General features: G+C 42.1%; 1 protein-coding gene across 1 annotated transcript in view; it reads left to right on the forward strand.

Annotated features, from left to right (window-relative positions):
- The window catches only part of ST6GALNAC5 (ST6 (alpha-N-acetyl-neuraminyl-2,3-beta-galactosyl-1,3)-N-acetylgalactosaminide alpha-2,6-sialyltransferase 5), a 192,945-nt gene extending 167,081 nt beyond the window's left edge, over positions 1–25,864 (forward strand). The window contains exons 3-5 of the mRNA XM_011977906.1: positions 6,027–6,436; positions 12,099–12,206; positions 24,779–25,864. Of these exons, the coding sequence (XP_011833296.1) occupies positions 6,027–6,436; positions 12,099–12,206; positions 24,779–25,010 (750 nt within the window). The 3' untranslated portion in view covers positions 25,011–25,864. The remainder of the gene's footprint in view (positions 1–6,026; positions 6,437–12,098; positions 12,207–24,778) is intronic.
- Positions 25,865–26,314: the final 450 nt, after the last annotated feature.

A 26,314-nucleotide genomic window follows, 5' to 3' on the forward strand; every position in this document is an offset into this window, starting at 1 on the left:
TCTCATTACTGAGCTAATGGACATTGTGCTCTGAGGTACTTTTCCCTCTGCCAAATAAATCAGAATTTTAAAAACGGAAGCCTGATATTGCCATGCTGCAAATGTTTGCAAGGACATCGCTGAGTGGTTTAGGTGTCAAGTTTAATTTGAGTTGGCCTGGCCTATTCTCTTAAGGAAGGCTCCAGAGGCATCAGCTAGGTCACAGGGAGAATTCCTTCTGCTCTTGCTCTTCAGGCTGTGACAGATACCAGACCTTGATACCCTGAGCACGCTTCCCAAGAAGGGATTGCTCCTGTCGTCACAGCCCAAAGGAGTTAGTTGTGATGAAAGTTGTCATGCTTCCCTATTCCATGATGTTAGGTTTGTTTGGGGGTTTTGTTGATGATGGTGCTGGTTTTTGTTGTTGTTGTTGTTGTTGCTGGGGGCAGGTGGGGGTGATGGAAGGAGAAACTCATTCACACATTCTAAAATATTCATGAGTCCTCCTCTAAACTGCAGATAGTGTCTTAGATTCTGGGATGATGGCAAATACCTAAAATTATCAAAGAACAAAAGAGACAGCAAAAATAAAATGGTAAGCTCTGAGTGTGCATGCGTGTGTGTGTCTGCACACTCTCTCTAGAGACCTGCCTCCCACTGGCTCCTGTACAGCATGCTGCTCCTGGGGGCCCAGGCTGTAGCCTTGAGCATCAGCAGCCTGGAGAACAGTCACTCCTCCATGTGCTGTGCATTTTCCTGGGCATTCTTCACCTCACAACAGCTCTAATGACCTTGGCATCAAGCTCTTACTGGGGATTAATAGCTGGCTGGGCTTAATGGCCCTTACTGTGTCCTGGGCCATTTTCCCAGCCAGCCATTAATTCCAGGAAGTGCCCTGGACTCTGGTCATTATGGTTCCCTGGGCTGAGAGGTTGCCCAGTGGCAAATGGCCGCAGCCTCCTCTGCAGACAGAGGTTTCCATAGCCCACCACCCTTTCTCTTTGTGGCATCTTTACCAAGGCCTGGGGTTTACAGACAAGTGATTGGTTATGGCACCACATTATATCTACTTTGTATGTGACAGGAGGTAGGTTTTGCAGAGGATAGATAAGGCAGGAGGTTGGGTTTCATTCACTCATTTATCCATCCACCTATTCAGTATTAATTAAGTGATTTTTTTAATGAGTCAGGGTGGAAGAGAGACTACTAAGCTAGGAGTGAACTAAGATAGAGACCTATGTTTCCTAAGAAGGAACAGAGTATCTCACCAATGAGGCTTTAAGGAAAATGTTCCAAAGAATGTAGGAGGCTGAACACTATGAGGAATAAGTCGGAGAGAAGGCCTTGCTTGGCAGAGAGCCCGCTGGAGCCACCTCCCCTCTTGTGTCCTCGGCAGTGCATCACCTCCCAGGCCTACGGGCAGAGCTTCAAGTTCACCTCCCCGTGTTCCACTTAGTGATTCATCAACCCAGCATCTGAATGCTTAAGGGAAGAACATGTAAATATTACATCAGGAATCTTGACTCACCAAGGCATGAATATTTCCACCCATATCATTAAGATGCTAAAGGTTATAATGGTACTGAGAGTATGGGAGGATGCTTCTCTCAGAGGACTGTACCAAATCATGAGAAACACAGTCACACAATTTGTACACTTTTTCGCCATTCTGCCTTCTAAAGTATCATCAGTCCTCCTGAATACAAGAAACAGACTTCATTTTGTCCTTTGGAAGTGGATCAGCCTTTAGTACATGATCTTCTCAGCTGCTGGAATTGTAACATTATGTTTAGAACAGCTATTGTCATTTTATTGGCACCCCTTACCAAAAGCACCTAAGGCATAATTCAGACTTCGATCTTTTTGCATTGTTTGATGCATCTGCACAACTCAAAGAATGGGTGTTAGTGTCTGAGGTAATCAATACCAGAGCTCAGATTTCTCAGGTAGCAGAAATCATGAGGGTGGCTTTTTAGAACTGGGCTGACCTGGCATGTTCTGGTGGTGCCTAGTAATCACAGAGGGTCGGTATGGCAAGGTCAGGAAACTTGGCCTTCTCTGAAAGAGTGTTCAGTTGGCCTTCTGTGGGCAAAGAGAAAGAAAAAGCACCAGGTCCTTGGAAGGCCCCGAAGGTGATGTGCTTCACCTGCTAACCAGTCTCTGTTCTGAGAATCGAAGCAGAATAATTAATTAAGGGGAAAGAGATGCTTCTGGGACCTTTCTTCAGAATGTTTTCCCTAGTAATAATGACTATAATAAAATTACAGATCAAACCGGAAAATTCAGGATAATTCTAGGTGAGCATGATGAGAAAAAGCAGCTTCCCATGGCCTTAGGGTCCACTGGGATGAATTTACAAAGCAACCTTATTAAGTAAATGTGCTGAGTTACACAGAACCTCAGGGGTGTATTAAGTCCTCAGTGACGGTCTTTAGAATGAATGAACAAATCAGTGTTGTCTGGACACAAGTATTTAGTGTCAAAGTCAGTCCTGCCATGCTCCACCGTCAACCCTCTATCAACTCTTTGCAGTCAGCTGTAGTCTCTATTTCCTCAATCCAACCACAATCAGACTCTGTCACTTCTGTTCAGCTGAGACTATTTTGGCCAAAGTCATCAAATCCAAAGCCCACTCCCCAAGTCTTGTTTTACTTGTCCTATGACACTGTTGACTACTTGCTCCTTTTTAAAATCGTCTCTTCTGCTGGGTTCCATTACGTAATCCTTCCCTGGTTGTTCTCCCACCTCTCTGGCTCTTCTGAATAGGCTTAAATGTTCCCTCCTCTTTGGTCTCATGGCCCCTTGTGCCTAATTGCATTATAGCACTTACAGCACAGTCCTGTCATGGTTTTTCTGGGGGCACCCTCAACCTAGACTGTATTTTTTTTTTTTTTTTTTTTGAGAAGGAGTCCCGCTCTGTTGCCCAGGCTGGAGCACAATGGCACAATCTCGGCTCACTGCAAGCTCTGCCTTCCAGGTTCATGCCATTCTCTTGCCTCAGCCTCCCAAGTAAGTGGGACTACAGGTGCCCGCCACCATGCCCAGCTAAATTTTTTGTATTTTGCATAGAGATGGGTTTCACTGTGTTAGCCAGGATGGTCTCGATCGCCTGACCTCGTGATCCACCCGCCTCGGCCTCCCAAAGTGCTGGGATTACAGGCATGAGCCACCGTGCCCAGCCAACTGTATGCTCTTCTATTGTGTTATTAAGGTTGGTGCAAAAGTAGTTGTGGTTTTGGGCATGCTTTTAATGGCAATTAGTTTTGCACTAACCTAATATCTGTAGCACCAGGTTCAGTGCCTGGTACATAATAGGAATTTCACCATTGAATAAATTATCATGGAACTCTTCCCTTTTCATCATTTATGTATGGGATGTGCAAGTAAAATAAGGGAAAGGAAAGTTAAGCATTTCCTCCATTTTTTGGCCACTGAAATTGCCTCTCATCCCAACAGTTCGCCCAGGGATTCAGGACTCCTTACTCCAGGTTTCGGTAGTTTTCTGAGGGGAACAGGGGTCACCTTCTGGACATCTGGAATGTGGTTCTTCCTGAAGAAGGTTTGGTCTCAACCACATTTCAGCATCATGTACTTAATGTTGTAGTTAGATGAATCTATTTCAAATGATCCTCAAAGGAATGGAGGTATTTGGTAGAAGATTCTTGTCACTTTACTGCATCCCCTGAGCGCAGTGTCCTCAGAGTGGTAACAACACTACTGATTAAAACATAGCATCACTGTGTTTGTAAGAGGGAGGAAAGAGGCAGGGAGGTGAGAAAACATCCCATCACACTGATTCTGCTTATTCTGCTGTACTACTGTGTTGTCATAACGGTGAATCCCTTTGTCTCTGCCGTCGGGGTTTTGAGGCTCAAATTTCAACACTGCCACCGCCTTACAGTGTGATCTTGAGCAAATTGCTTCATTTTTCTATCTTTCAATACTCTCATTTGTAAAATGAGAGCGATAATATAGTATCTTAGAGTATTAGTTGAAGGATTAATGCAATTATATTTATAAAAAATCAGAACAGTGCCTAACACAGTTGTGACCAAAAAGCACTCAATAAATATTAGCTGATTGGCCACTGTTTTCCTTTGTGCCCCCAGCTTTGCTGAGTTCTCAACAGCCCCTTACTCAGACTTCAGCAGGGCCTCCTGTCCTCATACTGTGTCACACTGTATTGTCCTCCTTTACTGACCACTGTCCCTCACTAAAGTGTAAGCTTTCAAGGCTGTTTGCCCCATTTTTGCATTCTGACTGCCTAGCACAGTGCCTGTCATGTAAGAGTAATTAGATGTTGGGGGAATTATGAAAATTTGCAATGGTAGAACCTCCATTTCATAAGCCCTGCATCAATTATAAACCCTAAGTGTTCAGTGCTGATATCATGAGTACTTATTGTACAATTACTTTATGGACCCCTGCATTCTCTTCTAAATGGGTGATAGGGAACACTGGACAGGAGCAAAAGGCTCCAATAATCCTGATCGCACCTATCATTTATTGAATGATCTCTGTGACAATCCTACGCTAAAGGTTCAATCACATGCAGTTGCTATTTTTGCAGGCCAAATATTGGCAGTTTCAAAGGGCTCAATCTAATACTGTATGTATCTTAATTTTTTTTATTCTACCATAGTAGAGTGAGGTTTTAACCTCAGTTAGAGATGAGAAAACTGAGACTTGTCAAGGTTAGTGACTTGCCAAGGTCCCATAGCTAGTAGGTGGTGGAAGTAAGGCTGGGCCCATCCCAGATGCAGCTCAAAGCTACATCCCAGAGCTGATGCTTTGAGGCACCACAAGGCGAGGGAAGCTGGCTGCCCTCAGGTGCTCTCAGTGTAGTTCTGAAGACACAGCCATGTCTCAGGAAACTCCCAAAGTAAACACAAAGCTGAATATATGCAGTACTAAGTTGGATTCAATTTCCTGAGACAGTGCAGGAAGCCAGCATGTCCTGTTCAAAGTTAACAGAGAAGGGTATAGGCTCTGGAAAAAGTCTAACAATGCAACATGCCTTCAGAACATCTTGATTGTCATTTTCTTGTACATTTTCTGGCCTTGGCCTCAGGTCCTCATTACATTATCTTCAAACAGCAACTAGAAATATTGCTTATTAAACATGAACAAGGGAATGTTTAATTTGTTAGGACGTAGGTGTTTTGAAAGCAAATCATTGGTTCAGGGCATTGAACTGAGCGCTGCCATTGGAGTTGTCTTTGGTGAACACCATGTCCCGGCCAGAACTTCTCCAGGATGCGTATTCACTGCAGATGAGAGAAGGACCTAGGCCCTGCAATTCCTAGATGGGGTCTGTGACTCTGAGCTTGAGGCTTTCTTTATGTTTACGAAAATGGGACAACTGAGTTTCTCTCCCTCATCCGTTAAAATAGAAGAAGCAATCCTAATTGTCATTTCAAAATTATGGCCTCTAAGGGGTTACAATCAGCATGTCATTTCCCATATGATGCTTAGTTGATGTTTATTTAGGATAAACATATTTGTACAGCATCCAAGAATTCTAATCAGTGTTTAACTTTCAATAAGGTGAGTTAAGAGCATCACAACTAGTTTCACAGCAATTTGCAGGATAGTCTTTGCTTCAACTTGGGAGTAACTTTGGACTCAAAAATACCTAGTTTTGAAAGCTAAAAGCACGACTTTATTACTTGCTAGGAATACAGGGCAACTTTGGACAAATTTGTTAACATCTGTATGCTTGAGTATCTTCATCTGTAAAATGACCACGAGAGCAACCTTGCTGGGTTGATGTGTCGATTTGGTTATTTAATATCAGTAAAGCCCTTAGTCCAGTGTTTCACAGATCGGTGCTAACTCCCTTTTGCTCTTGTCCAGTGTTCCCTGTCACCCATTTGGAAAAGAACACTAGGGTCCATAAAGTAACAGCAGAAGGGATATACTCTGACATGACGGGGAGGAGAGGAGAGATGGGTGCCCTTCTCCCAAGGCAGGGAAGTAGCCTGCTGGTGCTGAGTGAGGGTTAAGCCCTTTGCCCCTGACAGTGTCCTTCTCCCCCTGCCTTCCAGCCCCTGAAAATGCACTGCAGGGACTGTGCCCTGGTGACCAGCTCAGGGCATCTGCTGCACAGTCGGCAAGGCTCCCAGATTGACCAGACAGAGTGTGTCATCCGCATGAACGACGCCCCCACACGCGGCTATGGGCGTGACGTGGGCAATCGCACCAGCCTGAGGGTCATCGCACATTCCAGCATCCAGAGGATCCTCCGCAACCGCCACGACCTGCTCAACGTGAGCCAGGGTACCGTGTTCATCTTCTGGGGCCCCAGCAGCTACATGCGGCGGGACGGCAAGGGCCAGGTCTACAACAACCTGCATCTCCTGAGCCAGGTGCTGCCCCGGCTGAAGGCCTTCATGATTACTCGCCACAAGATGCTGCAGTTTGATGAGCTCTTCAAGCAGGAGACTGGCAAAGACAGGTACAAAGGCACAGGGAAGAAGATGCAGGGGAGGGTGAGGATAAGTCATCGTTGACTGACTCACCCAAAGCAAAGCTTTTGCTACAGGTTTTTGTTGTGGGCTCCCCTGCTCATGTCATTGCTAGAGTTCACTTGTGGGGTCCTCTGCATGACTGGGCTGCTCAAGCTGACTTTACAAGGCAAAGTGAAAAGAAGCATGGAGATAATTATATGGATATTTCAGGGCCTTATTTTTGAGGAAGGAGGCTACACAGCTACTGGCCTTCATTGGTTAAAAGTGCAATATAACAGTTTTATTGCATTTCAGTTTACTTGCATGAACACTCACCAAAAAAAAAAAAAGTGTGTGGGTTTATTTTTTTCCATCAAAGGCAAACATTTATTTAGTCAACCAATATTTATTGAGTGCCCACTACTTGCTCAGCACTGCTTGGTCCTAGGGAAACAGTCAAACACAAGAGCCCACCCTCCAAGTATATAAAGTCTTGGACACTTACCAAGTAGTAGCCAGTGCACTGAGGGTCTTGTGAGGGAAGAAAATGGTGCTGTAGACGTGCCCTGGGCCCCAGTCCGTGGAAACCCAAACTGTTAGCTACAACTCCATATTAAGACATGAAGTCAATGTAGTGAGGCACTGAAAGATTTTTTTCTAAAGTAATGGGAAGAATGGGATAAAATGGAACAGAGTAGAATAGAAAATATATTATCAGCATTCATCCCACACAGTAAGTTAGGCAAGGTATTGTTTCATGAAACTTTTATTTCGGTTTGATAGAGATGGAGATAGATGGATAGGGATTTCTTCTCAAAGTGATGAAAATGTTCTGAAATTAGTGGTGATGGTTGCACAGTCCTGTGAATGTAAAATAAATATCACTGAATTACACACTTTAGAAAATGAAATTAAAACTGTGTGTGTGTGTGCCTCAATCACGATGTAAAAATGTATTTTTCACTATAGGTTGAAAGATTTTGGAAATTACTGGTCTGGGAGATGAGGAAAATGCTTTCTCAAAAAGATATACATAAGCTGAGACCCAGGGCAACAAGTCTTGGATAAAGTAAAGGATCTGGGAGCGGGAGGGAGAAATCTCCCTGGAGATCCAGGGAATCAGGTGTGAGAGAACATGCAGTGGGTTGGAGAAAAGCCCCCTGTGGCTGCAGTCAGGAGAACTTGGGGGTGGGGGTGACACAAGGTGAAGAAGAGAGGTGAAAAGACATCAGCTGGACAAATCTAGGTGAAGAAAGGACAATGAAGAATCAAGGGCCACTAGAGAGTACAGCTCTGGGTTGGAACTCTGGCTCTGTCACTCTCTAGTTGTGAGGACCTGGACAAGTTATCCAATCTTTTAGAGTCTCAGTGACCTTACTGTGAAAAGGGGATAGTGACTACCAATCGCTGGAGGGACCGGTATAATAATCAAATTACCTCATTTCTTTAATTCTAAAATCTGTACTGTTATACATTTATGTTGTAATTTATCCCTCTTACAAAAACTGTTACTGAGTCAATTGCTTATCTTTAAACTAAAGGAGAGTCAGACTTAGTGGTGCATGCCTATAATCCCAGCTACTTGGGAGGCTAAGGCAGGAAGATGACTTGAGCCCAGGAGTTCAAATCCAGTATGAGCAATATAGCAAGATCCCATCTCATAAATTTTTTTTTAAATAAAGTGATATGATAAATGCAATAAAGAATATAAAGTAATAAATCCATTATTTGGCTAGCAACTCATTATTAGAAAATAGTCTCAAAGAAAGACTTAAATCCAGTACCCCCAAATTCTTTGTACAGAAGAGCTAAATAGTTTTTAAATCCTAGAAACCTTGTGACTAGTCAAGGGCTGGCCCAGGCAGGAGTGGGCATCGGTCTGGTGGAGGAAGGAGGAAGAGCTGGCTGTTGGTACTGTGGCCTTTCTCCCTGGAAGGCCCAGCAGACACCATGGGTAGCCCAGCCAGGAGATCATGTTGGGGATTCTGATCATCGCCAGCTGCCACAAAATCCAGTTGTGCATTGACCTTTGCAACTCACAGATAAGAGAGACTGTCACTCATTTGAATGAGTTATTTAATCAAGAAAACATTTTACAAGGAATCAAGAAGGAGGGGAGTTATTTAGTTTCATTTTTTACTTGTTGAAAAATCCGAAATAAGTAGAAACCGTCTCAACGGAAAACACTTCTCTCTTTGTAGTTTAATGGTTGATTGCTAAATAAGTATTCCTGAAACACTGCCGCAGTGTTAGCTATTTAGTATAATTAAACGTTGTTCTGGACTCCTTAAGAAATCATTTTAAGCTGATAAGTTAGATACTAAGTCATCATACCCTTTGGCCACTCAGGATCTTTAGGAAGCCATCTCACAGTAAGGCATATCCTGCTCACTAAATTCACTAAATTCTGACCAATGAGAAGCTTTTTCTCACCCGGTCTTTCTTCCTGGTCTTCCTGGTTGGTAAGGAGGGAGCCAAAGCTTTGTGGAGGGGCTGGTGGGCCTCTTTCCACAGACGTCCGTCTGCCAGGGTCCACGTAGTCCTACTCAGGGGAATCACACTTATGAATGTGGAGGATGCCAGAGTACACTGCTGCTTCCAGAAACTTTGTGCCTCTTGCCTTCGGGAAACCATCTTAAGGAAGCCAATACTCTATTGACTTAATATTCTTAACCTGTAGCCTGCTCCAAGCTGAAAGAAACAAGTCAGAAATGGCCCTTCAGGACAAAACTATTTCTGTAAATTAAAACCTAAAACATTTAGGGTGTAACGGTATTTCTCAATGCATGCTTCTCTTGAAATCCAACAAAACAGTAGCATCTGATACATAAAGTGCAGAATATCTAACTTGCAGATGTCATGATCAGGACTTTCCTTTTGGGTGAATATTTTGAAGAAATAGAGTCATTTAATGGATTGTGATTGATAGAAGTTTCACCCTCCCTAAAAGTGGAGAAATAAGTGGCTCAGGAACAATCTGCAATTAAGAAGTATGACAAATGACTTAGATGGCCAAGTGGTATTCTTTGATATTAAAAAGTAACTGTACTTGAAAATAACTTTATAATTGAATAAGGGTACATTAGGAAAATATGATTCAGAACCAATATTATAGTAATTAGATAAAGGAAGCATAAATGAAATAACTGCAGGAAGAATATTTCCATAGAGATTATAAATGAGATTCTGGTGGAGCAGAAAGGCCCTTAATTGTAATTTAGTGTGCACTATAGAATTATCAGCTCAGTGTGTTACTTCATCATATAAAAGAATATCTGATAATTTTCCCTAATAAGCACATGACAGCTCTTCATATTCTTTCATTACAGCTGATTAAGTATAAAAACAGTAGATATTCCTTTGTTAGAAAAAGAGTTCAACAAAGAGTTTTAGAAAGACAGCACAAAGTGTTATATTTCTATAGCACGTGACCCCAAAAGGCTGTTGTTTAGGAAGTCTGGGGAATTTTAAGTGTCACTTTAAAGAACTCTTCACTTCAGTTTCTTTCGTCCTCTACCTTGCATTCTTCCCCCCATTTTACCCACAAAGCCTTTTCCTGTGCAGCCACATCCTCCTGTATTCAGGCTGTGGTTTATGATCTCTACTACATCACATAAAACAGAACCAGAGTTATGGGAGAGTTTCTGCCCCTGGAGAAAGTCCCCCTTCATGTGTCCAATAGCTCTAAAAACAGAGGGAGTATAAGTGTGATTCCCAGATTAGGCTCCTGAAGCTGTAAGTGAGCTGTCATCCTCTTCCTGGGTTCCACATCCTCCCAGTTACTTACTCACCCGGATTAGGTCTAGAACACATGGCCAGTGCATTGTCATGGCCCATAGGTGAAAACAGCCTCTAACTTAAGGGAAGCCACTTCCTCTTCTTGCTCTTTGCCATTCAGTCGCTCTACTCCGTCCCAGCTCCTTCAGTCTCAAAGGTCTTATGAATATATAGCCTTCGTGAGAAAGAAGGAAAATCATTAATACCAAATGTAGGCTGAAGGTTTCTGAATTTCCTAATTCCTGCCCTGACTACTGATGGTGGCCCCTACACAGCCCCCAGTAGCAGGGTGTTGGAAGAATTTTCTTCATGGTTGCTAAAAAGCACTGAAAGGAATGGTGAAATTATTTACCTTGTTTGCTCAACTTCACAACTAAAAGAGGAGGAAGAGATGTCAATGTATCAACACAGCAAGCTTGGTGCTTTTCATGCATGCTTGCTCATTTAGCTGTCAAATAGCCCAGGGACAGAGATTCCTATGCCTCCTTTACAGATAAGAAATGAAGGGTCAAAGATCAACAATAACTTGCCTCAGGTCATTCAGCTGGTTATGATAGAAACAGGTAAGATTCAGCCCATGTTATTCCCAGGAGCTTTTAAATGTGCTTCCTGGGATGTTACCAGGTCAAAATACAATGGAGTAGGGGAATGAATGACCAAAGGGCTTAAGAAATAGAAAGTTGAAGCCATGATCCTCAGGGATAACTAAGCCACCCATGCTGTCAGGTATTGGACAAAATGAAGGACTCCTTCAAAATGTCCTTTCTCTCTCTCTCTCTCTCTCTCTCTTTCTTTTTTGGTCCTAATATGAAATGGAAATAATGATGCAAACTGATTGACAGAAGGTTTTCCTTCTTCTCAAGGATGGGTGCTACACAGTGCAAATAGAAAAGCCTTCCTGCACCTCTGTTATTCACATCACAAATGGTGCTATGGCTGGGCAAAGTCAGACAGTCTGACCTTGGGGATAAGGTGTTTGAAACTGGCTAATGAGGCATGCCGTAAGCACTGAAGGAAAAGTAAAAGCAGCAACCCCCGAAGAATTGAAATTAATATCCACAGCAGTGTAGCATGGTAGGCTGAGTCATTCTCGCAGGGTCAAATTAGACCTTGGCGTTATGTCTCCACAGTTATCCTAAGGCGTAGCATATGGTAGAAGCTCATTACAGATGTCTGAATGGGAAAATTAATGAACGGTGGGGTGCACCAGTTCATTCCTTAAATTTTGTCAATTATTGGTCTCCTAATAAAAATTTTCTTATATGTAAAATGAAGCAAATATTCAGTTAAATAGAAGCATTCCTGTGGCTCTTTTCCTCTGGTCATTAGCCCATATCCAATTGAGTGTACCCTTCTTATGGAAAGACATTCAATCAAGATGTTGGTGTTAGTCTACTTGAAGGCAAGCTTTCACCCTAAGTTCAGTCAATCAACCAATTGATTAATAGATAAATACATGTGCATGTTTATTTATATTTAATAAGCTACTCATTATCTAGCCTGTTTGGCGAACAAGGAGAATTTCTAGTTACTCAAGTGTTCTTGTTAAGAAAGAGTTGTTAAACGGGGACTGTCATAAGAAATTGAGTTGTGGTAACATATACACTTAAACACTGAAACACCGATCATCATCTTTGATGATGCAGAAGTCCCTTGAGCATCTTTTATTGTCACAAATTCAACATGAGCATCAACATCAATTATGACTGTACTGTGGAATATGGTGATGTTAGTAAGAGATGTCAATTTGGTAAATTTCCAGATATTTACCAAATGGAGGGAGAGAGGGAGAGACTCTGTTTATAGTTAGCCTTACTCCAGAAAGAATTAAAGATGGTAGTGGGTATAATGGTTACTTTACCAGCTTGCAGACTTAATTATTGTTCCTTCCAGGAAGATATCCAACACTTGGCTCAGCACTGGCTGGTTCACAATGACAATTGCACTGGAGCTCTGTGACAGGATCAATGTTTATGGCATGGTGCCCCCAGACTTCTGCAGGTAGGATTTATTCTGCAAGTGTAAATCATCAGCCGTGTTGTGCAGGGTTTATAAATATCTGATTCTGAATATCAACCATGAAACATGTCTAACTATCTTCTTGAAGCAATTAATTAGCATGTCCCAAGTTCTCATTCTAGAAACAACAAACAGCATTTAATTATGTGATATAAAATATTGAAAGTTTTTATTTGTACTGCTGGAGAATAAATCCATCTTGTGGGCTTCATTTATCCTCTGAATATTTATCAGCCAAAAGTAATGCAATAATTGGCATAATATTAACGATGAGCAAGTATTAAGAAATATTAGTTTTACTCTCATTTCAAAGGAATGTGATAATTTTTTAATGAATTAAAGAGAGCAATTCCGTTGACAGTAAGACCTTTTTTCTAAAATTAAAATATTCCTCTGAGCCTCCTTTCCTTACCACATCAGTGGACTGGGCTTGCACTTCTAAGGCCAAAAGCAAAGGCATAATTAATTTGAGGTGTCATTTTAACGGGAACATGCACACATCTCTGCTGCCACCTTAACTTTCCTCCTGGCATGTGCCCAGGCAGAGTTCAGGGCATACCACAGATGCACTCGGCAATATTCAGGGCCTGATTTTTGGAAGCCTGCTTGAAAACGCACCTGTAATTTAAAATAGTGAGGCCAGAAATCCCAGAAAATATCCTAGTTTTGGGGAATGCCTGATGGCCTGCATGTGGCCTGAATCCTGATCTTCAAATGGCAAAAGCTGGGGTGGGGGTCATTTTAAACTTGCTTTTTAAAATGTGTGCTTACTTACACCATCTGGTGTTTTATTTGTTTATTTTTTCTAACAATGTCTTGAAGGCCATGAGTCTTTAGGCAAAAGCTGCAATTTGGAGGTTTAAAGCAAAGATGAGAAACAGCATCTAATCATCCCATTACCATTTTGCCACTTTTCTGTCTTTTTAACCCAAAAATCCAACACAGCAACAATACTAATTGATATGGAAGACTCAGGCCACAAAGAAGGAGAGGGAAGTACAGACAGAGCAGACCTTTGATGTAAGGTCAGGGTCAGAAATGCTGGGGCTAGGCTACACAGGTGTAAAGCCTGGCCTGGTCACTTACCCACCTAGTACGACCTTGAACAAGTCACTTAGTGTCTCTAGGTCTCAGCTTCCTCATCTATAGACGTGGATGTGATAACAATAGACTCTGCCTCAAAGGCCTGTAGGCAGAGTAAATAAGCTAATACATGTGAAATGCTTGGAACAGCGCCTAGTAAGTACATGGCAAGCACAAGGCAAGTTATCTTGGATCCTCACCCAGTGCTGCCTCACTTAATTCACTGGCCCAGTGTCCCTGCTTAACAATCTATACTCAAAAAAGTGAGTAGAATGGCATAAAAAAGCAAACTGCCTCCTCAAACCAACAGGCTAACAGAGACAGTGAGAATGGCACTTATGGACATGCAAAGAGCCATCAACGTTGATGGTTATACAGCACATATAATTAAGCAATATTGCCATTAGGATGCCAGAAAGAAAAAGCATGAATAAATTGAAATGTTAATGACTTCAAGTGTTCAAGGAAATATTCCATTTATTATGGAAAACAAATGAAAGGCAAGTTAACCTGTCATTTCTCCTACTCAGAGTTAGTTCATCATGACTTCATGTACGGTAGGATGGAAACAATTTATGGAAAATACTAACAAAGAAATTAAGATAATGTCAATGCTTTATATATTGCCACTGGCTCCGTGTTTCTCTTCCTAAGCCATCATCCCCAAAGGTTTGATAGTTGTTTGCACAAGACGGTTTCAGCAAGAACTCTTCAAAAGGACCCCTATGCCCAAGTTCTGTCAGAGAAGTGGAGAGTGTCATGTGGAGGAAGGGTTCAGTGCTGGAGAGAGCATCCTGCTCAGTCATAAAGCCTGTTTAAGGAAGGGTAAGAAAGAAGACCAGGAGTGGCACAGATGAATTCCCCGGTTCCATTCATCTGCATTTCCAGGACATGTTGACTGGACCACCGGGCATCCAGTTTCGAATTGTGGGGCCTTGAGCCTTGTTTTCCTTGTTTGTAAAATGGGTATAAGAAAATAAGAAGAAGAATAAGCAGGTCATGGTGAAAATTAAATGAGATAATAGACGTAGAGTGTTGGATGCAGTTCCTAGCACACAGTATTTAGGAAAGAGTATCAATATCATTAATATTAATAAGATATGTAAAATAATTTATATTATTAACATTATCCCAAGCACTTGAGAGTTTCCCTGAAAGATACCAAGAATTTTGAGCAGGGGACTGGGCGTGGTGGTTCACGGCTGTAATCCCAGCACTTTGGGAGGCTGAGGCAAGCAAATTGCTTGAGCTCAGAAGTTCAAGACCAGCCTGGCCAACATGGCGAAACCCTGTCTCTACAAAAAATAGAAAAATTAGCCAGGCATGATGGTGTGCACCTGTAATCCCAGCTACTCGGGTGGTTGAGGCATGAGAATTGCTTGAATCTGGGAGGCGGAGGATGCAGTGAGCTGAGATCGTTCCACTGCCCTCCAGCCTGGGTGACAAAGTGAGGCTCTGTCCCCCCCCAAAAAAAAAAAAAAAAACTTAAGGGGGCTTCAAAGAAGAAGACACAGATCCTTGCCTCCTGGAAGCTTATAATAAGCCTTAACCATACCAGAATATAAAGAACACAGCAAAGCCACTTACCATGTGACTATAAAAAGAGGCAGCTTTTGCAATCTTCATCTAAGAGTCAAATGAGTCTGTAAACAGTACCTTCCTCACCACCAGAGAATGAAAAAGCAACTGGTATGGTAGTCTGCTACTCATCTGACCATTCCCTCTTTTATCTTTATTTTGAAAGAAGCAGAGAACTATTAGGGGCTGAAAACATGGTGCATGTATCATGAGCTCCATGGCTTAAGGAGGTAAGCTATCGCCAGGGCCAAAAATGGTTGTGGATGGTTTTGTGAGGTGGCAGAGCTCACACTGGCTGGGGCCACTGGAATATAGCCTCCCTGAGAGCAGAGTTTTGTGTGTTTAGTTCAGTGTTTGAGACCTAGAACACAGGACAGTAGATATTTACTCTCCTGGCATATGGCAGATACTCCATAAATATCAAGGGAATGAATGGTTGTGTCCTCTGCTCTCTGTAGTGCTATAGTAAAGTGTGTTGTGTATGGATAAAAATAACCATTTCTGCCTCTCAGAAACTCTGACCTTGAGAAAGTTACTTGAACTCACTGAGGCTTAGTGACCGATACTGGGCAAGTTACCTAATGCTGCATCTCAGAAGCCTTACCTACAAAATGGTGATGACAATTATCATATAAACTCTCTTGCATTGTGAGTTTATATGATAATTGCATGAAGTCATAGACGAAGAATGCTTAGCAAAGTCCCAGGGTCTGTTCAGTACACAGAAAGTTATGGGGTGAAGGGATTCACTGATCTGCAATTGTAGATACTCACTGGCGCATTTTACGGAACTGGCATTATGTGGCCTCCAGCTCCTTGCAGGGCATCTCATGGGCTGCTCAAAGTGTGCCTAGCCTTTCTATAGCTTCCCTAAAGTTCGCAGTGTCTCACTGCAATGAAGAGCTAGCCACATGGAGCAGATTTTAGCAGACAAAAAGAGAGCCAACTGTTCAGTTTGGGCAAATTAACCATTTCAGACCATAAGACACAATTAGTACCCTCAAAAAAGTCACTAACTAAGTAAACCACAAGCCTTTTATTCATTCCACTAACTCGTGTTGGGCACCAGGGGGGTAACCAGAGATGAATGAGACAGGGTCTCTGTCTTCAGTCGCCTGAGACTCACTTGACCACAGTTCAATCATGAGGTACAGAAGGTTACTCGAGGTGCCAGTGGGAGATGATGTTCACTCTCTGCCTGTCAGTAGCATCTGACCCACTGAGCTTTATTGGACCATCTGTCTCCAACTTTCAAACTAGACTCAGAGAAGTCCTTGCATTCCTCCGATTCTATCAGGTGGCACACGGATAAGGAGCTAGGACAACAGGAATATTGGACCCTTCCACCCTACTTGGTCAGGGGCAGACCCACTTGGCTCTGTTTGCATACGGGCTATTGTATAAGATTTCTTTTCAGCAGAAGATCCTTTGACAAATAAGAGCTTTAACAACCTCTAGTCTAAGACATAACCATGCTGCTTTCCAATCTAAATCAAACTCTTTCACACTTTTCAGGAGAGTGGAATCATCACCTTCTTATTGTGCCAAAGAGAATGTCAGCTGTCATATGCATGGTGTGAGGGAGGGGAGGCAGTAGGACAGAGAGAGAAGAGCTGAATTATATCTTGGGGGTGCAAACAGCCAAGCAATCCGTGAGTGCCTGATCCCCAAGGGGAAGTATGGGTAGACTGGAGAGTCATTTCCCATCTGCTGTCCTGGAGGTCTGCCTTCTCATCTCACCCAAAGGGCCGGAGTTACTTCTAGGAAGTCATTCATTGGCAAGAAAACTTCTGGTACCCACTTAAAGTATTAAGCCCATGGACTTCTTAGGAAGAAAGATAGCATCACATTTCATATTTAAAACCACAAATGGAAGTGGTGGACATATAAATGGCCATGGTGGCAGATGACAGACATATCTCATTCAAGATCTAGCAGAATCTAACTGACTCAAAGTCATTTGAATGGCATGCAGCATCTTTCATTTGGTACTGCGATAGCCTCCTGGACCGCTCTCTCCAACTCTTGTCTTCCTCTCCAAACATGACTGCCTTGCTAGATGACAAATCTGACTTCGGGGAGTTACTTAAAACTCCTGAGTGACCTCTTTCTGAGAAGAGTTCACACTCCCTAGGTTAGCACACAAGACCTTCAGGTTATGGCTTCTGCATACCACTTTAGTCACATCTTCTCTATTGATGCAGATTTATGTGTTTATTTATTTATTCAACCTTACTGAAAAACTCGTAAAGCAACTCACCCTACAGACACCTGTTCCTATGCCCTCAGTTTGGACTGCCCATCCCCTACTTCCTTAAGCTGGCTGGTTTCCCACCAGCTCTTCACTAATAACATTAATGGCTGATATTTGTTGTGCACATACCTCATGCTGGCTCTGTGCTTAACATGAACACATGCATTATTTTCTTGAGTCTTATAATAATCTTATGAGGTAAGCATCATTAATATCACCATTTTACGTAGAAAGCTTAAAGACATGAAACAGCTGCCCATGGTCATAGAGCAAATAAATAGCAGAGCTGGGATTTGAATATGATCTCCAGGGCTCAAGAGCCAATGCTCTTAATTCTTCAGTTCACTGTTTCAGATACAGCAGCCCTTCCTTCTCAGCTCTCCCTAGCCCTGTCTGAGTCAGATCTACTGGGCCCACTGGGCCTCCGTCTACCTCTGCCCTGCACCATCTCACTGATTGGTTTGTCCATCTCCTTTGTTTGACTCTAGGCTCCTTAAGAGGAGTCCCCTGTATCAATCCACATTTGTATCATTAGCACTTGTCATTGTGTCTGGCACAGAGTGTATCTTCAGTACAGATTAGTTCAATGAGAAACAAAAATAAGCCTTGTCCATGGGGGTGTTTAAGTGATTGATTCTAAACATTATTACTGCAACACCAAAAGTGCCAGGCACATTAAAACTCTAACTAGCAAATTCAGATTTTGAGGGGGCCCCAGAAGTCAATGGAGGCCACCTTGTTTTATTTTCAGCCAGAGCCAGCTCTGGGTACTCAAAGAGGGGCTCAGGCATCAGTCCCCCACCCTGCCTGTATCACCAGACTTCAGGCACATCAAAGTTCAGAAAGCTAGAGAAAATTAATGCCATGTTGCACCAGAGACAACATCAAAATATATTATTCTGTGGACAGTGGACTCTTAAATCATGCCGTATCCATACTGTAAGCCAAATTCATTCTCTCTAGATGGCCTATAAATTGCGTGAAAAGATCGGTTGTCGTTGCTTTCCAAACTAAGTTATGCTGAGTATTTAATCTCATTTTCCATTGTAAATTATTTGTGATAATAATGGGCCAAGCATTTAAATTCTATCTAATAATCTTATTTCTGGTCATACTTAGCACATTACCAAGTTTACAACTCTCTGTTACCCATCGTTTCTTGAGTATTAATTAGCGGGGTAATGATTCAGAGTGATCACTGTCATGGAACTAAATTAATATCTCATCTGTAATGTGAAGGACATCTCAAAGGTATCGTGAATATCAGAGAGTTGATGCTGCCAGAATTATTAGCTAGTGAACATTAATAAAGCTGCTAGCCTAACAGGGAAAGTTCTTACTTGGCGACAGTCCACCGGGTAGAATCGGAAGCTTACTTACAGAAGACGGGTGTGGAATGGCAATGCCACCCATGTGGTTTACGTTTTATGAAGTAGACTTAAAATATATGGTTGTGTTTCTTCCATGGTGAGGGTGGGGCTTGGGTGATTCACTGTAGCTCTTTGTCCCACGAAGGGTGGGCAGCTGCAGGCTCTTGGTGCTCCATGCGCCCAGACATACAATGCTATTCCATGGGCTTCCAAGGTATACAGCTCTTTTCCTCCCAAAAGAAGATCTAAGGACCAGAAATTAAGGCAGTAGAATAAGGGTGGCTCAGTGCACCTCCAGGACTGTGACAGATGCTTGGGAAGGACTGCTGCAAGAATATTTTCTTCTCAACACCTCATGGTGTCACCAAAGCCCCCAGTGCAAGCCAGTTGCAGAACAACCTAGCAGCTTCACAGCTATTAATTCAACTCTATTCTCTCTATTCTTCAAACATTTCCTGAGTACCTACTATATGCCAGGTACCGCACCAAGAATAGAAATGTGTTTAAAGAGAATGTCTAAGAGTTCTAGAAAGAGGCCAAGACACCATTCTTTCCTCAGAATATTTGCAGCCTTCTGCCTAGTCCAGCCCCAAACCCAGTGGGCAGGGTCAACCTAGATCATACTATAGGAGAGAAAAAGCAATTTCTTTTCCTCCTCCACCATAGGTTCTTTGCTGAGTCTCCTATGACAAAAGACAGATTAACGAGAGAAAAGCATACACATTTATTTAATATAAATTTTACGTGACACCAGAGCCTTCAGAAATGAAGAGCCAAAGAAACAGGGAGATCTCCTTATTTTTATGCTAAGTTTGATGAGGAAGTGGATAGTTGTGAAGAAGTAGGATTGGACAAAGAAGGTGTGATCTAATGGTAATAAACCAGGGTGGGTGGGGGGAGGTAGCAAGGTCTGTTTGTTCAGATTCTTTTTGGCATTTCCTTGTCTTTGAGGATAGGGATGTTCCTTTCCTCCGGGTATATGGAGGGTACCTCTGGAATGAAGGTTTATGACCTACTTTAGAGGAGGGCAAAGAAATCTTTTATGACCTGCATCAGAGGAGAAGGGCGAAGGGAGGCAAAAGTGATCTCCCTGCTTCTGTTGTTTCCTCAAATGCCAAGGTACCATATTTTGGAGCAACATGTCCTACACCTCGTCAGTACCCAGAAATGGAAGTGTCTTCCCTTGCTTGTTAGGGTTATGAGGTTTTTTTCAGTTGTAAAACTTAGCTTTAGAAGAGTCAAAAAGTGGAACATTACAAACCCCTGCTGCCATTAGCACTGATGGGCAGAACTGTACATGAGCACAAAGCCTCTGTTTAACACCCTGAGCAGATCACAAGCACCACACACGGGGCTCCTCTGTAGCAAGAGCTCAGAGGAAAGCAGCAAGGACAAGCTGCTTTCAACCACACGCTGTTGATGCCCGTGAAACCTGGGTGCCATTAGTACAGAAACCCCACCTGGGGGACAGGAGTTTTTCCGAGACACAGAACCTCACTCTTAAGAGTACAGAGTCTGGAGTCAACTGGCTTTGGTCCAAACCTTGGCTGCGAAACTTCAGTTTTCCTGTGCATGAGTTTCCTTGTCTGCAGAGTAGGGGTGCTAATAGTAACTCTCTGCTATAGTGTGGATATGTTTTGTTTGTTCCCACCAAATCTCATGTTGAAATTTGGTCCTCAATGTTGGAGGTGGGGCCTAGTGGCAGGTGTTTGGGTCATGGGGGCAGATCCCTCATGAATAGATTAGTGTCCTCCCTGCGGTGGGGCATGAATGAGTTCTCATTTTGTTTGCTCCCAACAGAGCTAGTTGTTAAAAAGAGCCTGGCACCTCTCCCTTTCTCTTCTTCCTCTCTCACCTTGTGATCTCTGCACACGCCAGCCAGCTCCCCTTCACTTTCTGCTAGGGGTGGAAGCAGCCTGGGGCTCTCGCCAGATGCCCAATCTTGAATTTTTCCAGACGTCAGAATCATGAGCCAAATAAGCCTTTTTTCTTTATAAATTACCCAGACTTGGGTATTCTTTTACAGCAACGCAAAATGGACTGACACTCTCTTATAGGGGTGTTGTAAGGACTAAATAAGTGAGTATATGTGGAGTGCCGAGCACTGTGCTCTGAGCTGAAATGGTCAACTCCAGCAGCTTGGATGGACAATGAGTGAGGTTGTGTGCTGAAAGCCAGGCAGTGGACTGTCTCCCTGGGCGTCAGATGCTCCCTATCAAACGGGGGCTGCAATATTTGCCTCAGAGGGCTGATGGGGATGTAAAGGAGATCACACCAGTTAAGCACAGAGGTTGAGCAGGTACTTACAAAATCAGTTGTCTCAAACTTGGCTGCATATTAGAATCTCAAGGAGCTTTCCACCATTAGAATCTTCTAAGGAGCTTTGCTGTTACGATATGTATTATTTAAAAATATATGTTTATTTTTGTTTTAAATCATCTTAGAGTTACAGAAAGATTGCAAAAATAGTACTGAGAGTTCATATAACCTTTATCCAGCTTCCGCTAAAGCGGATTTGCATTCCTGTGGTCCAATTATCAAAAGTAAGAAATTAACATCAGTACAATGGTCAGCTAAACTACATTTTACCAGTTTCTCTACTAATGTCCTTTATCTCCTCCAAGAACGAATCCAGGTTCCCTTTGCATTTATTTATCAGGTGTCCTTAGTCTCTAAATCCATGGCGGTTCCTCAGGCTTTCCCTGCATTTCATGACACTTTTGATGAGTACTAGTCAGGTATTTCGTAGAATGTCCCTCACTTGGGGTTTATCTAATGTTTTTCTGTGCTTAGATTGAGGTTATGCATTACTGGGAAGGATACCACAGAAGCCATAGGCACTTCCCAGAATCTCATAACAGGAAGTATGTGATGTCCGTATGTCTTATTACTGGCAATGTTAACCTTCATCACTTGGTTAAGGTAATGTCTGCTGGGCTTACCCATTGTAAAGTTACTGTTTTTCCCTTTGTCATTAATAAATAACTTGGGAGAGATACTTTCAGGTTATGCAGATAGCCTATTTCTCCTCATCTTTTTCCCCATTAATATCCCATTCATTGGTGCATCTTGCCTGCAACAATTACTGCAACGTTCTGAGGATGGTTTCCTAGTCCCTCATTCTTTCTACATTGTTTATTGGAATTTTTCTGTCATGAAATGCTGTTTCTTCTCCTCCATTTATTTATTCAGTTATTTCTTGAAATTATCATGGACTCATGGATATTTATTTTATTTTATTGGTTTTATAATCCAATACCGACATTTTTTATTTTGATTCAAACCTAAGACACTTTCTAAAATACCTGTGCGTGAGTTCCTCTCCAAGTCATCTGAACCAGAGTCTAGGGGGATGGAGCATAGGTATTTCCTTAAAGCTCCCCAAGTGCACTAAGTGTTAGTTCCCTCTCTCTCCCCACCTGCTCCCTCTAAAAAGAAAAAAAAAAATTCTTCCTCACATCATTCTGCAGGGTTTGTTCTCAAACTGGCTGTCAGAATGTGGATGGCAGGCTGCAGCCACTTGGGGAACCGGCTCTGTGGTCATCTCCATTCCTGCCTCCCCAGCCCACATATCCTTTCCTTCAGCTTACCGGGCCCACAATGGGAACTTGAGCACCAGAATCCCTTTTGCAACTGCTTCCTCGTGTGGAAATTCTGCTGATGTTTATCATAGTTTTCACTGAGGTCAGGTGAAGGAAGAAAAAACTAGGGCAGCCTTTAGAAAGTCAGGTTTGAGAAAAGACCCAAGGAAGTATGACCTTCAGCTAGGAGTGTCTTTCTAAATGGCATAGTGAATTTAGTGAATTCCAGCTGATGGCAGGCTCACAGCTGGGGGAGATGTTCCTGCAGTTTCCACCTCTGCCTTCTGACTCCCAGAAAGCACTTTTCTGCTGCTTGGACAGAGTTTTAACATGTGGAAACAACTCGCTTACATGAATAACTTATCTTGACACCTCTGAAATCACAATAACCAAATATGTAAATTTAATTCTCCTTTTAGGGGATCAATATAGAGTCAGATAAGTTTTTTTTCCAAAGAGATGGTCTTCTTGAATAAGGAAATTGATCCTATAGCATCTTTAGCTGGTTTCCAATTACCCTCCACTCCTAGGTGCCAAATCAATCTCATGATATTTTTAGAAACCTAATTGTTTCTTTAGTCAGATTGATGCCAATAAAATGTCCAAAACTTAGATGAATCAGATTTAAAAAGTGATTTGCGATGGAACAAAAGCTTAACCCCAAGCATACCATGGCAACATGAAATTGGCATGGTTCCCCCAATTTATGCCATATGAATATGGGAAGATATGTCTCACAAATTCTTATTTTTTTCTTCGTAGTGGTCAGCTTCAACCTGAATTTTTGTTAGCAGGCATTCTCTGTATTGAAAACACGTTCTATTAAAATTTTAATGGGATTCCAATTTCTAGGGTAAGTAAATTAATAAAATCTGCAATAACTAGTCAGGAAAGGATCCAGTGTTTCACTATAGAGCATAGAGATAATTCCAAGACAAGCATATTAGAGATGCAAAGTGTTAATTTAGCATAGCATCCAAGCCAGGATAAGGAATGTTTAGATGCTGCATGACAAAAATAAATCTCTCTTCCTGGAAGAACTTTAACCTAAGAGGAGAAACAGCTCAAAGGTTTATTGTTGTCAGAGCCACAAACATGACACCCCTCTTGATAAAAGACTTCAATCCCTGACCCCAGTAAAGTTGCTACTCTAAAAGCTATTTGTGTATTGATCTCCTCTGAAGAAAACAAATAGGTGTCTGGCAGGATGAGCATCTTTGGGAAACCAAGTTATTATACTTAGAGGAGAGCCCAGGTGACCAAAGTGGGAACCCTAGGGCATCAGGCTCTGAAAGATGATTTGCAAGATGCTGAGAAGCCCGGGTCTTCTCTTCTTAGTCTCTGCAACAAGGCCAGTTGCTGAGCATAGCTCAAATTAGGAGAGTTTGTCTGCCAAGAAACCTTGACTAATCTTACCACTCATTCTTCAAAAGACAGAAGAGGTGGGGTAGACTAGCCTATTATAGAAACCAGTCTGAGACCAAAACTCTTTAGTGCGTAAATATTGTATTAACCCTAAAACAAGGGCACCTACCACCCTCACATATTAACCCTGTGCACACATTTTGAAGAAATGAGCTAGTGTTTCCTGTTTGAGGCTGAGACAGAGATATAGAGGCAGAAAAACACTTGGAGACTCTCAGGCCACCAAGCAAGGACTAAGGATGTAGAGTTTCTGGACTAAAATACTGTAGACTGAGTACATAGGCCATCTGAAGTGCCAAAAGAAAAATTGTGGCCTCTTGCTTGCTGTCTTCCTTTTTCTCCCATAGGATCAAGCTAGGATAATCAACTTTCCATACTCAGAGAAGAAAGTGTCTTTAGAAGTTTGCTGTTTAGCTGCTAATTCTATATACATTTCTTTCAACAACAGAATTTTTTAAGTTATTTATTGAGCACCTACCAGGGACTATTCTAGGAATAAGAAAAAACACTGCCATCATGAACACCCAATAAACAAGTAAACAGTAACAACAATTTCAGAGAGCAATTGATGCTATAAAGAAAATGAATTCAAGTGAGATGAAGTGAGGGGAGCAAGTGTCAGGTAAGGCCTCTCAGAGAAGGATATTATTTGAGCTCACACCCAATGGTGAGGAGTGAACTCAGAGTATTCCAGGCAAGTGACTGCCATCAAGTGCAAAGGCCCTGAAGTAGGGATGAGCATGGCAGAGTTGACCGGAAAGGCCAGTATGGTGGGAACATAGTGAACAAGGCTGAGTGGATTAGGAGAAGACTTGGAAGAGGAGCCACATCATAATGCACCCCAGCAGACATGCTCTCTGTATAACTGGAAGCATCTGGAAGCTTAGTGTAGTGGGGAATGGGAATGACATATTTTGTTTTGGTAATATCTCTGCAACTGCATGTGGTAAATAGACAGTAAGAAGAGTGAAAATAATACTTTTGTTGTGACTCATTAATATGTAGGGTCTAACTCTGAGGAGACTGAACATTCTGCAGCTGATTTTCAATCTTTTTGATGAAAATGATGGTCACTGATTTTATTTCACCACCTCAAAACCTCTCCACTTCCTTACTGTGTAATCAGAAAAACCATTTGTTGAAACCCATTTAACTAGAAAATACAATTTGTGTTTATCAGCTTATTAAAGATAACATCTTACCTCAATCAGTCAAAGGAAAAAAAAATTTCCTTTAATCAGTTATCTCAATTTCCTCCTACAGGGATCCCAATCACCCTTCAGTACCTTATCATTATTATGAACCTTTTGGACCTGATGAATGTACAATGTACCTCTCCCATGAGCGAGGACGCAAGGGCAGTCATCACCGCTTTATCACAGAGAAACGAGTCTTTAAGAACTGGGCGCGGACATTCAATATTCACTTTTTTCAACCAGACTGGAAACCAGAATCACTTGCTATAAATCATCCTGAGAATAAACCTGTATTCTAAGGACTGAGCGTGCCAGACTGTAATCCCAAGTATTCACTGCATCAGACACCGAGACCCTGAACTTCCTGAGCTACCAGACAGGAAAGGGTAGCAGAAAACAGCTTCACTCCTCAGGAAGTACCATGGACAGATGCCTACCAGGCGTGACAAAGCAGTGCAGTTGGATTGTAAGGAAAAATTCCAGAATTAATGCATTCTAATGAGTGTTGTCCCCTTCAATGGTGTTACTTAGGAGCTGAACACTCAATTCACTTATACCACTATGGCTAAAAACATTTTGGATCTCTTAGTATTGCCTTTGAAACTGCAACATAAGCAACTCAACAATATTAGTTGCATTCCTTTATAGAAACACCGTGTCAAAGACATTTTTCTATCAAGTTGTATTCTTTCCTGTTCTATAACCTTTGTTATCTGTTAGACTGTGTATGTGTGATTTGTAAAAAGCAGGCTGAAACTATGGACATGATTTCTGAAGAGCACATCTCCACTGACTTTCATAAAGCAAATGTCCAATATTTATTTATTGAGAGTTTTTTAGTGCAATCTAGGCCAGTATTTTTATAGATTATGATTATGTGGTAATTTATCCTTCCTAACTCTTTAATCCTGAATGATGGTTGGAAATGGCCTAGAATTGGGTTACTCTGTTCACAATGCTCATTGTTAGCATGCAATTGGTATTTGACTTGGAAATGTTGTGTTGTATTTTTTGAACCCCTAGGCTTCAGGAAAACTGTTCTTTTATAGAAAGAATAGCAATGACATTTTCTAATGTGCAGAAATGTTCCAAAAGGACAAAATTGAAAACCAAAACCTATGTTATTAAAACACAAAGATGCTAACAAGAGAAATTTAAAGGTAGTTTTCTTTAGTAATAATTGATGTGAGTGTCCTCTCTTGAGCCCTGGGTTCCTCTTTGGCAGAATGATGTCACTGTACCAGAAAACCTCTTAGGTTTCATCCCAAATCTAAACTTGTGGCCTTCTGTTGACCCATTTGAAGACTCTGCACTTGGAGTAATGGGGTCCCAACAGTAGCAGGAACCTTATTTTGGGGGGCCTTATCTACATTCATATTACTTATCTCACTCTTGTGGTTAAAACTACACTTCTTCCTCAGTCCACATGGGCTAAAATCTACCCCCTGCTTCTCTCGAAGCATCACCATCCACCTCTTCCCCAGCCTCTCAACACAAAAACACAGGACAGACACACACACACAAAAGGCATACTTCCAAGGGGTTCCCTGGCTACAAGAGCACAGAGCTGCCCTTCTGTGAGGAAAAGAGACTACAAGGACAT

The sequence above is a fragment of the Mandrillus leucophaeus genome, unplaced genomic scaffold, assembly GCF_000951045.1.
Source record: "Mandrillus leucophaeus isolate KB7577 unplaced genomic scaffold, Mleu.le_1.0 Scaffold103, whole genome shotgun sequence".
Taxonomy (NCBI): Eukaryota; Metazoa; Chordata; class Mammalia; order Primates; family Cercopithecidae; genus Mandrillus; species Mandrillus leucophaeus.